This window comes from Papio anubis, chromosome 16, assembly GCF_008728515.1.
Source record: "Papio anubis isolate 15944 chromosome 16, Panubis1.0, whole genome shotgun sequence".
Taxonomy (NCBI): Eukaryota; Metazoa; Chordata; class Mammalia; order Primates; family Cercopithecidae; genus Papio; species Papio anubis.
Genome location: NC_044991.1, coordinates 10,556,479 through 10,571,031, shown reverse-complemented (window position 1 = coordinate 10,571,031; position 14,553 = coordinate 10,556,479). Strand labels below are relative to the sequence as shown.

The following is a 14,553-nucleotide window of genomic DNA, read 5'->3' as shown; positions in this document are numbered from 1 at the left end:
GAATGGAGTTCCAAGGAGTTTTTCTGGTTCAGCTATGCCTATGATGCATCATCTATGAAATGCAGTCTCTGTTTCAGTGAAGTAGGAGAACTTAAAGACATCTGTGAAGCAAATTACACATAAAATCTTTCTGGAGATGTTACCAAGTTTTTCCGGTGTTATCAACCTAATTTTCATCAAAAGAGAACTTTTTTTTTTTTTTTTTTTTTTTTTTGCACAACTGTGATAAGTAGGTGAGGGACAAAGTAGACTAGAGAAAGCCTGTTTTCACTTGCTGTGAGCATCGGTCATGTGTTTGACAGAGGGGATGGGCAATGTTGATTACGTTGGGAGTGAGTGAATGAATATCAATTGAGAGCTTCTACTGTACTGATTTTACACTTCACATCACATAAATATGCATTTGATCCCAAAAAGACCTTGCTAGGTAGGTGAGCAAAGTAGATATTTTGATATTTTGGTAACCCCTTCCCACCCAGTAGATGAGGAAACAGCTTCCTGGAAGCACCTTCTTAGCCATGAGTCTTGGCTGGTTATAGAGAAGTCTGCACCAAAACAGATCATCAGGCATTGTGCATTAATAGATTTTTCTTGCAAAACACACTACCAGCATCTTTTTACCCTTTTTTTTTTTTTTTTTTTTTTTTGAGACAGCATCTCACTCTGTTACCCAGGCTGGAGTGCAGTGGTGTGATCACGGCTCACTGCAGCCTTGACCTCCTGGACTCAACTAGTCCTCCCACCTCAGCCTCTTGAGTAACTGGGCCCACATACATGTGTCACCCCGCCTGGCTAATTTTCGTGTTTTGGGTAGAAGTGGGGTTTCGCCATGTTGCCCAAGCTGGTCTCGAAGCCCTTAGCTCAAGCGATCCACCTGCCTCAGCCTCCCAAATTACTGGGATTACAGGCATGAGCCACTGCACCCGGCCTTTTTTAGTTTTTATGTTTTGTAGCTATGAGCTTTAAAGTAGCTGATAGGTTTGTAAATATTCGTACCTGTATTATAATGGAGATTTGTGTCATTTGAATAATGATTCCTCAATAGGGCCAGGAGTGGTGGCTCATGCCTGTAATCCCAGCACTTTGGGAGTCTGAGACGGGCAGATCACGAGGTCAGGAGTTCAAGACCAGTCTAGCCAACGTAGTGAAACCCCATCTCTACTAAAAATACAAAAATTGGCGGGGGGTGGTGGCGGCGCCTGTAGTCCCAGCTACTTGGGAGACTGAGGCAGGAGAATCGCTGGAATCCAGGAGGTGGAGATTGCAGTGAACCAAACTCACACCACTGCACTCCAGTGTGGGCGACACAGCAAGACTCTGTCTCAAAGAAAAAGAAAAAAAATTATTCCTCAATAATTACATATGTAATGAATTCATGAAAATGTTGTATAAATTTTTAGTAGTTTCCGTTTGGCACATTTTAATTCATAAAATTTGAACAAACTTTTTCTTGACTCTTTCTTCTTTGGGGAAAAATTAATTACTTTTTACTGTCTTGCCCTATAAATAGTCTCATATAAAAATAAATTAACTGACATTTAGTTTATTAAGCACATTTCCTAAAAATGAAAAGTGGGGCCACCCATTATAGTGTACTTTAATTTCAGTTACAAAGAAAGCAGGAACGTTATTCATAAATTATAAGCCCAGGAAACCCAGCCAATTCCAATAGCCTTAGCCTAATACCCAAGCACTGTGACCTGCAGGGGCGGAACAACAGGTGTGCCGCTTTGCTCACTGCCATACTTTCTTGCAGGTCAGTGTCTGCTGTGAGAATTTCGCCACCATCTCTGCCAAAAGCCAAATAAAATAGGGAAAGAAATCTAGAGCTATTAATATCCCAGTGCTGGAAACCTGTCCTACTTACCCTTCTCCCCCAAGGTGGGAAAAATTCCCTCCCTGCTTCTCTCCCTCCCTCTTTCTTACCTTTAAGATGAATGTGCGTAGACACACACACACAAAGTTACTCAAAGTTACTTCACAGTGTCTGTGGCCTTAATTGAGAGAATTTCAGTCGAAACCTTTGAAAAAACAAAATTTTGCCCTGAATTCCTTACATACTTTTTCTCTTCTCTCTTCTTTTAGGCAGTATTTTTGTGTTTCTGCAGAGTTTTGCACAAAATCTGTTCCCATGCAAACCAATGAGGGAGAAGTATCGGAAGAAAGCAGTTCCAAGGTCAGTAAATTACTGGAAGGTACAGTTTGAGTAGAAATTGAACAATAGAGGCTGTGGATGAGCAGAATGGAAATTTCATTTTACATGACTGTAAAAATTCGATTGATTTAAATTAGAACCTAACCTAAGATTGAGAAATTTTTTTCTTTTCAGTGTACTTTTTAATGCTATATGCTCATTTAAAACAATTTTACTGAACTACAGAGAACTTTATATTTTTAGAACACTAATACTATGTCTTTTTAAGTTTGTTATGAAAGTTACTCTAGGTTTATAAAAAATCAGAAGTATATATATAAAGTCAAGAGTCAAAGCTGGTCCCCTGTTCCTGCTGCACAGAGGCAGTCGCTGATAATTTTTAGGTGTTTTGTTTTATTTTGGATTCAGAGGTACATATGCAGTTTGTTGCGTGGGTATGTTGTGTGATGCTGAGGCTTGGGGTACAAATGATTCCATCACTCAGGTAGTGAGCATAGTACCCAAGAGCTTGTCTTTGAACCCTTGTTCCCTTCCTTCCCTCTCCCTTTTGGAGTCCCCAGTGTCCACCGTTTCCATCTTTATGTCCACATGTACCCAGTGTTTAGCTCCCACTTATAAGTGAGAACATGCAGCATTTGGTTTTCTGTTTCTTTGTTAATTCATTTAGGATAATGGCCTTCAGCTGTATCCATGTTGCTGCAAAGGACATGATTTAATTCTTTTTTTTTTTTTTTTTTTTTTTTATAGACTAGGCCTGGCTCTATTGCCCAGGCTGGAGTGCAGTCACACGATCTTGACTCATTGCAGCCTCTGCCTCCCAGGCTGAAACCATTCTCCCACCTCAACCTCCTGAGTAGCTGGGACTACAGGTGCCTACCACCAAACCTGGCTAATTTTTGTATTTTTTGTAGAGACAGGGTCTCACTTTGTTGCCCAGGCTGGTCTCACACTCCTGAGCTCAAGCAATCCACCCGCCTAGGTCTCCCAAAGTACTGGGATTACAGGCATGAGCCACCCTGCCTGGATGATTTCATTCTTTTTTTATGGCTGTGTATTATACATTTTTAAATGGTAATTTGTTTGCTTTGTTTTTTCAATCTAAAGCCTAAGAAATGTTATCATCAAATCTTATATGTAAATATATATAATAAATAAAAATAAATATATATGACTATATAAATCCTGTATATAAATATTTATCTATATTTTTGTCTCTATCTGGCTCCATGTGCTGATTTTCCTTGGCTGCTGCTTAACATAGTTACATGAGACCCTTAGTATTACTTTTACTTCCCTCTTTGTCCATTCAGAATTGTCTGTAGCTCTTCCTGGGAGCTCTGAAAACAACTCTTTCAGTTTCTTTCTGGATGTCCCCTCTACGGGGCTGTGATCTAGTCCACAACTTGGGTGGAGGGACAGATGTCATCCCGGTCCTCTTGGTTTTCCTTTCCCATCTCACCAGATTTCTTTCTTTCTGTAGCCAAAGCACAAATTTATAGACTTTCATCAGACTCATCTAGACCCTGAATCTCGTGTAGGGTGAGTCAGAGCCTGTGAGGTACACACATGCTCTAGGAATCTCCCTCACACACACATACACACACACACACAGGTACACACATGCTCTAGGAATCACACACACACACACACACACACACACACAGAGGCACACATACCCGGGACACCCAAGATACCCACACCCCAGAATGTCTGAGGTACATATACATCCTTCCCCAAGATCCTAATTTACTAATTTATAGTGAAATGTAATGTTAAGGAAGACTGGGGCTCTGCGCGCTGGCTCATGCCTGCAATCCCAGCACTTTGGGAGTCCGAGGCGAGTGGATCGCTTGAGCTCAAGTGTTCGAGACCAGCCTAGGCAACATGATGAAATCCTGTCTCCAAAAACAAAAAGTAGCTGGGCATGGTGGTGCATGCCTGCAGTCCCAGCTACTCAGGAGGTTGAGGTGGGAGGATTGTTTGTACCCAGGGACGTGGAGGCTGCAGTGAGCTGTGATTATGCCACTGTACTCCAGCTTGGGCAGCAAAGCAAGACCCTATCTCAAAAAAAAAAAAAGGAAGATTGGATTTCTGGCTAGTACATTTTCTCCCTGGAAAGATAAGGTATAATTGGGAGATTGCTTGGTGAATATGTAATTAGACCAGTATAGAATATATTACTGTGCCATAAGCTCAGTTTTCAACTTCTTTTTGGAAAAATAAATGACTAGTTTTCTTGATTTTTCAATTACTGAATAGTTTATCAGTTCAGAATGAATTAGACTCAAGAATAAGAGAACATTCTTTTTATATGTGCCCTAAGTGGATGCTTCTGTTATAAATTAGATTATAACTTCAACTTCATCAGCCTTAGTTTAATTCAGGTTCTTATGTTTTTCCCCCGATGTTGCTTTTGTTTAAAATCTTATATTTGGACGCTGATTTCATCTCGCAGGCGTCAGTCCACTCTCCCCCACCGAGGGTGTAAATCAGTTAATCAGTCAATAAAATCTTATGTTTGGAATGATTTAATGTATGGCTGGAATTTATCATTTTGCTGTGGTTATGTAGTTTGTGGATGTCTGTTAACAGAAGGCCATTAGGAAAGGTAGCAGGTTTTGAGGAAAAGTAGAGAATTTTTTACCAAAAAGTGATTTTCAGCTGAATTTCTTTTTGTTCAAAATTTTTTTTTTGAGACCGGATCTTGCTCTGTCACCAAGTCTGGAATGTGGTGGTATGATCACAGCTCACGGCTCACTGCAGCCTCAACCACCCAGCCCCAAGCAATTCTCCCACCTCAGCCTCCCAAGTAGCTGGAACCACAGGTGTGTGCCACCACACCTGGCTCTTTTTTTTTTTTTTTTTTGGTAGAGACAGAGTCTTGCTGTGTTGCCCAGGCTGGTCTCGAACTTCTGGGCTCAACAGATTCTCCTGCCGCAGCCTCCCAAAGTGCTGGAATTATAGGTGTAAGTCACTGCGCCTGGCCTTCAATAAATAATTCTTAAGCATGTGTTATCATGGGGTACAACAGTGAACCAAAAAGACATGGTTCCTATTCTCAAGGTGGTTTCATCTTAGTGGGAGACATGAATAAATATAAATAAAGATAATAATTATAGATGATGGCAAGTGCTATGAAGAAAATAAAAGAAAGCCATGTCATGCAGGGCAGCTGGGAAGAAGAGCGTAGCTAGTCAAGGAAGATCTCTCTGAGAAGGGGACATTTCAGCTGAAGCTAATGGGCAAGGGAGCCAGCTGTCTGGAGGGCTGGAGGAACAGTGTTCTAGACACGGAAACAGCTGCAAAAGCCCTTGGCCTCTTCCAAGAGCTCTCAGAAACCTGTGGGCCAAGTGTGACGGGAGGTTAGAGAGAGAGGCAGAGACCTTGCAAGGCCTCAGAGGCCACAGGGCAACGTGGACCTATTCTCTATGCATAGGGCAGCCATTGAACGCTGTTCCCTAGAGGAGTGATGTGATGTGGTAGGATTTGCATTTTAAGAGATGGCTCTGGCTGTTGTCTGGAGAGTGGATTGGAAAGAGGTAAGAGTGGAAGCAGGGAGCGTGGTGGGAAGGCACGTGCAGCCGTTCGGGTAGGGCTGCATTCATGGGTGTTACCGGAAGTGGAGGAAAGACAGACTTGAGGTGTGTTGTGGCGCCAACACTGATGTGACTCGAGGATGGATTGGGATCCTTTTGCATCATAGAAAGGGGAATTTCAAGAAAAAGATTCCCTCAGTAACTTCAGATGCTGCCAAGAATCGAGGAGGTTGACAAGTGAGAAAAGACACCTGGATTTGTTTAAGAACTAATTAAAGAGAAAGGATATGAGAAAACTTTCTGGGGAGATGGAGATGTTCTGTGTCTGATAGGGGTGCAACGGTTTATAATTACAATAAAAATATGAGTGGTCATGCGTGTCGAACAATCCTATATCTTTTGAGGCCGAGACGGGATCGTCGAGATTAAGAATTATCCTGGAAGGCCACGGCAGGAAACCCCGGCTCTTACTGTACGGTGGCCTCGGAAGCCTGTAGTCCTGATGCCCACGGGAGGTGAAATGGCGCACCCGGAGTATGAAAGCCAGCAGCGGATCCAGCCACTGGCATCTCTGTTTCCGGCGCATGACGGTACTCTGGCACCGCAGCAGCAGGTACATTGTGTGTGGTGAAACTTGTCGCCAAATCAAAATGGAGTGATGAGAATACATGGAAAGGGATGACAGGAGAGAATGTTGGCAACTATTGAAATGTTGTGATGGGTACATAGGGGTTTATTTGTATTTACTTTGTACATGTTTTAAATTTTTTAGATCTGAGTCTCGCCTCTGTCGCCCAGGCTGAAGTGCAAGCAATCTCAGTTCACTGCAAGCTCACACCTGGCGACACTCTCCTGCCCTCTCAGTTTTCCTGAGTAGCTGGGACTATATACCACCACCAGCCAGGGTTTTTTTTTTTTTTTTTTTTTTTTTTGTGTATTTTTAGTAGAGACGGGTTTCACCCTGTTAGCTGTGACACCCCACTGATTCCTCAAGATCCCGTCTCGGCCTCCTAAAGTGCTGGGATTACAGGCTTGAGCCATCGCGCCTGGCCTAAATTTTCTATGATAGCTTCTAAAAAGAACTTACTGATGTTCAGGGGTGCCATTTAATTAGAGTAGGAGGTGCAGAAACCAAATTTTATGGGTTAAAGAGAAATTAAATGATTTTTAAAAATGCATTATGACTGTAGTCCACCACTTAATTTTAGGACATTTGGAAATAAATGGAAGAGAGAACAATGAGGAGGAGGATTAAGTTCAAGTGAAAGATTTTTTTTTTAATGGAAAAGGCCTATGCATGTTTGAGCAAAAAGGGAAGAAATGAGTGGAGGAAGGCAAGAGTGCAGTTAGAAAAAGGTTTCTCTGATTTCCAGGCTTAACGGGCCTCATACTGCAGTAATGCCTGAGCTCAGGCCCAAATCCTGCTCTTCTGACTCTTGTTTAGTGGTGGAGGGAGTTTTGGAGGAGGAAAGAAAGAAAGTAAATTCAGCTTTTCTTTGTATTGCCTTTGAAAGAGAAGTCATTGTAGTTGGGAGAGTGTAGAGTACACAGTCGAAAACTTGAAATGACAAGTTTCGATTTCCTGTTAAGAGGAAAGGCTTGGAATTGCAGCTGTAGAGAAGGTGCTAAGAATAGTTAACAAATGAATAAAGGGTCAATATGGTTTACAAAATATCCAGGTAGGTTGTGCAAGTATAAATCGGGAGCCCTTATGGATGGGCAGGGTTGGTATAGAAGTCTTATTGGAGGAAGTGAATTTTACTCTTCCTCTTGAAGAGATGTTCTCTGAAACCGTGCAGCATTTTCCTTAACATTTTCTTGGAGAGAGATGTTTACTGAAGTTCAGAGTTGGATTAGGATTCTATATTCTTCAGGAGTTGGGAAATGTAGACTTTGACCTCTTGAGTTTAGGGAGATTTTTTTTTCTCTGCCAGAAACATATAAAGCAGGTGATGGTTTCTAAAAGACTGCTGTAAACGGATTATAGATGATTCCTGAATTATGCACAAGCGTCCTATTTTTCCTTATTTTTGCCTTCTTTCCTCCCCTCCTCTCTCCTGATTAATTCAGCAAATATTTATTGAGCACCTACTGTGTGCCAGGAACTGTGCTGGGTGCTGACACACAGAATTGACTCCTTAAACTATTATTTATTCTTTTAATTCTTGGAGCTCTAACCATTTAAAGTGGAGGCAGGAAGAAAGAATGTTAAATTTCACATCAGTTTGGAATGAGCTTTTTTCCCTGAATGGTCACCAGATTGCAATTTTGTATGACCTAACGAATTTCTCAAAGAGAGTTCTGCTGTTATTGTGAAAGCTTCTATTGTAAATGCTGAAGGAAGACAAGTTGACAGAGTTATTGTTAATGTAAAACTTTAGACGCCCCTGAACGTATCCTTTGGAGGAACAGTGACTATTTCTTACATTTTTCCCAAGGACCACTCAGGGCTTATTTAATTTTTCTGCTGTGTATGTGAGAGATAAAATTGAATCAAATTAACAGAGTTATCCATGGAACTGTCTTATTGTTCCACATTTTTAGAGGTTAAATATGAAAATTATGTTCTGTGGCTGGGCACGGTGGCTCACGCCTGTAATCGCAGCAGTTTGGGAGGCTGAGGCGGGCAGATGGCTTGAGGTCAGGAGTTTGAGACTAGCCTGGCCAACATAGCAAAACCCCATCTCTACTAAAAATACAAACATTAGCTGGGCAGGTTAGCGTGCACCTGTAATCCCAGCTGCACCTGTAATCCCAGCTACTTGGGAGGCTGAAGCAAGAGAATCACTTGAACCCAGGAGGCAGAGGTTGCAGTGAGCCAGGATCACACCACTGCACTCCAGCCTGGGTGACAGTGTGAAACTCCATCTCAATAAATACAATACAATACAGTATAATGCAATGCAATACAATACAATACAATACAATCAATACAATACAATATGATACAATACAATAATTAGCCAGGCATTGTGACGTGCGCCTGTAGTCCCAGCTACTCGAGAGGCAGGAGAATTGCTTGAACCTGGGAGGCAGAGGTTGCAGTGAGCCGAGATCATGCCCCTGCACTCCAACCTGGGCGACAGAGTGAGACTCCATCTCAAAAAAAAAAAAAAAAATTATATTATGTAAAAAGTCTTTGATGACATAGGAAATCTGGAGGCATGGATATGTATGTACTTCATTGGCCTGATTCCCATAGAGAGAAACTCATGTGACCTATTTTATTTGGCACTTATGTGCTTATATTATCACACTGATCTGAAAACAGATACAATTTTATCTGTCATATGTGGGTTTGACTGGTTAAATGTAATGCTCACTTTTGTTAGTGCCTGGTTTCACTCTCACATAGTGGAACTGTGCATTACTGGGAGGTTTCAGCTCTTTTGTGGCTTTACTGACACATGCTGGAACTAAGCTGTTTATTTGTATCATCTTTTCTTCTTTTTATTGAGATATTATCAAAAGTGATATACTTTTATAGTCATTCAGTTTATTTAATTCAACAAACATTTATTGGGCACCTACTAGTTGCTGATGTCGTAGGTACAGGCATGCAAAGTTATTTATGTAAGATATGGTCTCTGCATTTCGGGCACTTTTAATCTGGTTGAGGGAGGTAACCATACCATACAGGCTATGACACTGATATTAAATATGTGCCTAGGTCAAAGCAATGAACTCTGTCTGGCATGAAGCTCCACAATGGAGAGGGAACACTTGAACTGGGCATTGTAGAAAGAAGGGTTTCATGGTTTTTATTGGTTTGTTGTTGGATGGGTGACGGGGAGAAGGCTATTATATGCAGAGGAACTGTGTATAGCATATAAGGGGTAATGTGCTGGGCACGGTGGCTCACACCTGTAATCCCAGCACTTTGCGGATCACCTGAGGTTGGGATTTCGAGACCAGCCTGACCGACATGGAGAAACCCCATTTCTACTGAAAATACAAAAAAATTACCCGGGCGTGGTGGTGTGCACCTGTAATCCCAGCTTCTCGGGAGGCTGAGGCAGGAGAATCGCTTGAACCCGGGAGGAAAGAGCTTGTGGTGAGCCGAGACCGTGCCATTGCACTCCAGCCTGGACAACAAGAGCGAAACTCAGTCTCAAAAAAAAAAAATAATAATAATAATAAAGTAATGTGTGATGGGAGATGGTGAAAAATTTGAGTGTGTTTCAGATATCTTGGTGTCTATTACATCACATCAAAACTTAGAGGTTTCAAACCACCATTGCAACCTCCTGAGTGGAATAATTCCAAACAGTTAGTAAATACTCTATCCTCCAGGATGTGGACCATAACTTTCCACTCCTTAAGGAGAACCCTAAACCCAGGCAATCAAGGTCAACATCAACAGTGATAAGTCCTTTTTATAGTTTGTACCGTTGGTACGATGTGAGGAAATGGCATTTCAATTTCTAGTTTCTTCCCTAAAATCCATTATCCCAGTCTAATCATGAGAAAAACATCAGACAAATTCCACTAGAGGGGTGTTCAGCAGAATACCTGATCAGCACTCCTGAAAACTCAAGGAAAACTGAGAAAAATCTGAGGAACTGTCACAGCCAAGAGACAGCTAAGGAGACACGATAACAATGTAATGTGGTATTCTGGATGGGATCCTGGAACATTAGGTAAAAACTAAGCAAATTTAATAAAGCATGGACTTTAGTTAATGTATCGGGTGGGGGGCTACGGGAGGGACAGCATTAGGAGAAATACCTAATGTAGGTGACGGGTTGATGGGTGCAGCAAACCACCATGGCACATGTGTACCTATGTAACAGACCTGCACGTTCTGCACATGTATTCCAGAACTTACAGTTTAATAAATAATAATGTATCAATATTGGTTCTTGAATTGTGACAAATATACTAAGGAAACATGTTACTAACAGCAGAAACTGGGTTCAGATAAATGGACTATCTTCATAATTTTTCTGTAAATCTAAACCTGTTCTAAAAAATAAAGTTTTCATATATTTTTAAAACTCCATCGCCAAGACAACCTTTTATTTGTCATAATTCTGTGTTTTCCTGGGCTCAGTAGGGCAGTTCTTCTCTTCCAAAGTGGTATTGGCTGGAGTTACAGTCATCTGGAGGCCCAGTTCGCCAGAAATGTCTGAAAGGGCCCACTGACATGGCCGGCAGTTGGTGTTGGCTGTCAGCTAGGAGACCACCTTGAGGCTGTTGACCCAAGGTTCTCCTCCATGTGACCTCTGCACGCCTTGGGTTTCTCACAGCAGTTGGCAGTGATTCAGGAGGGAGCATTCCAGCCATGCAGGAGCTGCAGATACCTTTAAGCCCAGCCTTAGAAGTCACCCAGCTTTGCGTCTTCCCCAGTCTGTTGAATTAAAGCAACTCACAGGACCGTCCCAGACTCAAGGAGGGGAGAAACAGATCCCACCTTTCAGTGGGAAGACTGGCCTTAAATATGAGGTCATCTTTAATCCACCACACAGCGACTAGAGTGTTGGGTGCCAGGGAAGCGGAGGGCATGGCAGAGCCCAGATTATCTTAGGCTGAAGAGTTTCAAGAATAGACAACAGATTAAACAATTTTATTTTATTTTTATTTTAGCAACCTTACTGACACCTTGAAGTAGCAGATTTTTTTGTTTGTTTTGTTTAATAGAAACATGTTCTTGCTCTGTTGCCCAAGCTGGAGAGCAGTGGTGTGATCATGGCTTACTGAAACCTTGAACTTAACGGGCTCAAGTGATCCTCCCACCTCAGCCTCCAGAATAGCTGAGACTACAGGTGTGCCACCAAGCCTGGCTAATTTTTCTTACTTTTTTTGTAGAGACTGGGTCTCACTGTGTTGACCAGGCTGGTCTCAAACTTCTGGCTCAAGTGATCCTCCTGCCTCAGCCTCCCAAAGTGCTGAGATTACAGGTGTGAGCCACTGCAGCCAACCGAAGCAGCAGATTTTTAAAGCAGGGAAATGAGATGTACATTTTACTTTATGATTTGCTGTGTGAGGATAACTGGTGTTGATGTAGAGGGTAGACTAGAATATCTGTATCTCTACACTCAGATTCTCTAAAAGAAAAGAGGATTTAATAGGCCTACTTCAGCCTGTGGACTGATTTCCACTGGGTCGTGAGTTCTCAGGAGTTAAGAAAGAAAGAACAAAAGGTGAGGAAGTAGATCCCGTAGAAGGACAAATGAATTGGAAGGCAAGGGCAAGGACTAGCATTCCTGGGACTGTCTCCAGACCTGATGTAATCTTCCTTTATGGTTCTTAACAAAGATAGATTAGAATGCTTAAACTCTGTAGCCATTTCTCACTTTAAATATAATGTAACTTAGGTCAGTACTCTAAATGAGTTGGTGTTAGCTTACTAGCTGTAGAGATTCTGTAGCTCTAGACTTGAAGTGTTCATTTTTAAGTGAAATCTAAAACAGATAATAGTAGAGTTTGTTATAGAGCTGAGCAATTGGGTGTTTGTGATCATATTCTCCGTATCTTTGTGTATATTTATCTTATGTATGTGTGTATATATAAACACACACATATATATGTATACAGATATATGTGTATACGTGTGTGTGTGTGTATATATATATATATTTTTTTTGAGGCAGAGTCTTGCTCTGTCACCTAGGCTGGAGCATAGTAGCCTAAACGCAGCTCATTGCAGCCTGAACCTCCTGGGCTTCAAGGGATCCTCCTGCCTCAGCCTCCCATGTAGCTGGGACCATAGGCACGTGCCACCACACCCAGCTAAATTTTTTTTTTAACTATTTTGTAGAGACTTGGTCTCACTGTGTTGCCTAGGCTGGTCTTGAACTCCTGGGCTCAAGAGATCCTCCCACCTCAGCCTCCTAAAGTGTTGAGATTATAGGCTTGAGCCACCATGCGTGGCCTGTATATTTAAATAGTTATAATAAAACAATGAAAGTAAGCTCTAGGGTTTCAAATTTGTAGCTATAGGTTTAAGTACCCAGGTGTCTCTACTAATTACTGCAAATAAATATTTACTGAATCAGGAAGCTAACATTTTAGCTATTAATAATAATGTTCTTTATCGTTAGGAAAGGTAACAAGTAAACGTAGTCTTTGTCTACAGAGAATACATTAAAGATAGTTAAATAGGATAATTTAGACATAAAATACACAGTAGCATTTGAATGATCTGTTTTAACTGGTTTCATTGACAAAGAACTGCAAGATCTGTTCTTAATAGTAAGTGCTCATTTAGTCAAGAAAAGTGTTACACAGGAGTATTTTAGGAACATGGTAATTTGTTTTGTTTGTGTTTTGGTAGGGGATGCAGAGAAGAAAGATTTACACACAGTTAAATAAAGTCTTTTGCTTTCCAGAGCTTAGGATATCTCTACCTTAGGTTGAATCTGCCTTAGCAAGTGATCGCAAGATGTCATGGAATTTGGTATTCCAAGAGCAGGTTGGAAAAGCAAACATGCAGCGCGAATGCTTTCCCCATTTGTTTACATAGCTGGTAAGCAACATCATTTGGGTTGGATTCCAGGTCTGTCTGACTCCAGAGGCCGTAGTAGTTCAATATTCCATCCTGGACAAGTTATACGGCAGAGTAATCAACTGTTTCCTTATGTCAGATAAACTTACTGGAAAAGTCACCTGGGTATAGAAGAATCCCTAAGAAGGGAGAGGGTGCTTTGTGAATATTCAGAGCCACACATTTCTCTGGAGAAGAGATGGTTAGAACACTGAGATGTCTGTGAGACCCTGGAGATGGGGTTAGAAGCAGAATCCCTGCAGGCAATAGGGAGCTATTGAAGGATGTTAAGCAGGGGAGAAACCTGATCTGATGCATATTTTAGAAAGGCTGACCTGCTGGGCCCTGTGGCCCACACCTGTAATCCTAGCACTTTGGGAGGCCGAGATAGGCAGATTACTTGAGGTCAGGAGTTCCAGACCAGCCTGGCCAACATGGTGAAACCCTGTCTCTACTAAAAATACAAAAATTAGGCGGGCATGGTGACAGGCGCCTGTAATCCCAGCTACTCGGGAGGCTGAGGCAGGAGAATCACTTGAACTGGGAGGCAGAGGTTGCAGTGAGCCAAGATCATGCCTCTGCACTCCAGCCTGGACAACAAAGCTAGACTCCATCTCAAAAAAAAAAAAAAGAAAGAAAAAGAAAGAATGACCTGGCAGGAGTGTGGAGAAATGATTACAAACAGGGTGTAAAATGGAGACAGGGAGACCAGTTAGGAGTCCCCTCAAGAAGACTGAGGAAGGCTTGAAATCAGACAGTAACAGTGGTGTGCAGAAGCATACAGGAAGGATGGGACTAGAGCACAAATCTGTAAAGGGTTGAATGATACCATGTAAAATAGGAGATAGAGCAAGGTACTGGATGTAGCTATTGTTACTGTTATTATGTTTTTGTTTTTGTTTTGAGATGGAGTCTCGCTCTGTTGCTCAGACTGGAGTGCAGTGGCGTGATCTCAGCTCACTGCAACCTCTGCCTCCCAGGCTCAGGATTACAGGCACACACCACCATGCCCAGCTAATTTTTGTATTTTTAGTAGAGACGGGGTTTCGCTGCGTTGGCCAGACTGGTCTTGAATTCTTGACCTCAGGTGATCCGCCTGCCTCAGCTTCCCAAAGTGCTGGGTTTACAGGCATGAGCCACCACACCTGGCCTGTTATTGTTATTTTTAACTGGGTGTGGATTTTGAAATATTGAGGCACCTGCAGGCAGCCCAGGTAAAACTAATTAGTAGGCATTTTAGCGCTCAGTAGAGGGAGAGGACATCAAGATACACATTAGGAGTGCTCAACATAATAGGAATAGATGGGGCCTGGGACATGAGAAAAGGCTCAAGTATAGAACTGTAGGAACTATTTCAGACTGGGTCCAACCTGAGC

General features: G+C 42.0%; 1 protein-coding gene across 10 annotated transcripts in view; it reads left to right on the top strand.

Annotated features, from left to right (window-relative positions):
• The window catches only part of TNRC6B (trinucleotide repeat containing adaptor 6B), a 298,093-nt gene that overhangs the window by 82,720 nt on the left and 200,820 nt on the right, over positions 1-14,553 (top strand). For 8 of the 10 annotated variants that reach the window (XM_031656276.1, XM_031656275.1, XM_031656273.1 and 5 more), the window contains exon 3: positions 2,086-2,176. The exons of 1 other annotated variant lie outside the window; for it this stretch is intronic. In XM_031656276.1, the coding sequence (XP_031512136.1) occupies positions 2,132-2,176 (45 nt within the window). In that variant the 5' untranslated portion in view covers positions 2,086-2,131. Of the gene's footprint in view, positions 1-2,085; positions 2,177-13,022; positions 13,160-14,553 lie in introns of all 10 variants that reach the window. One more of the 10 variants, XM_031656269.1, reaches the window with a different exon arrangement.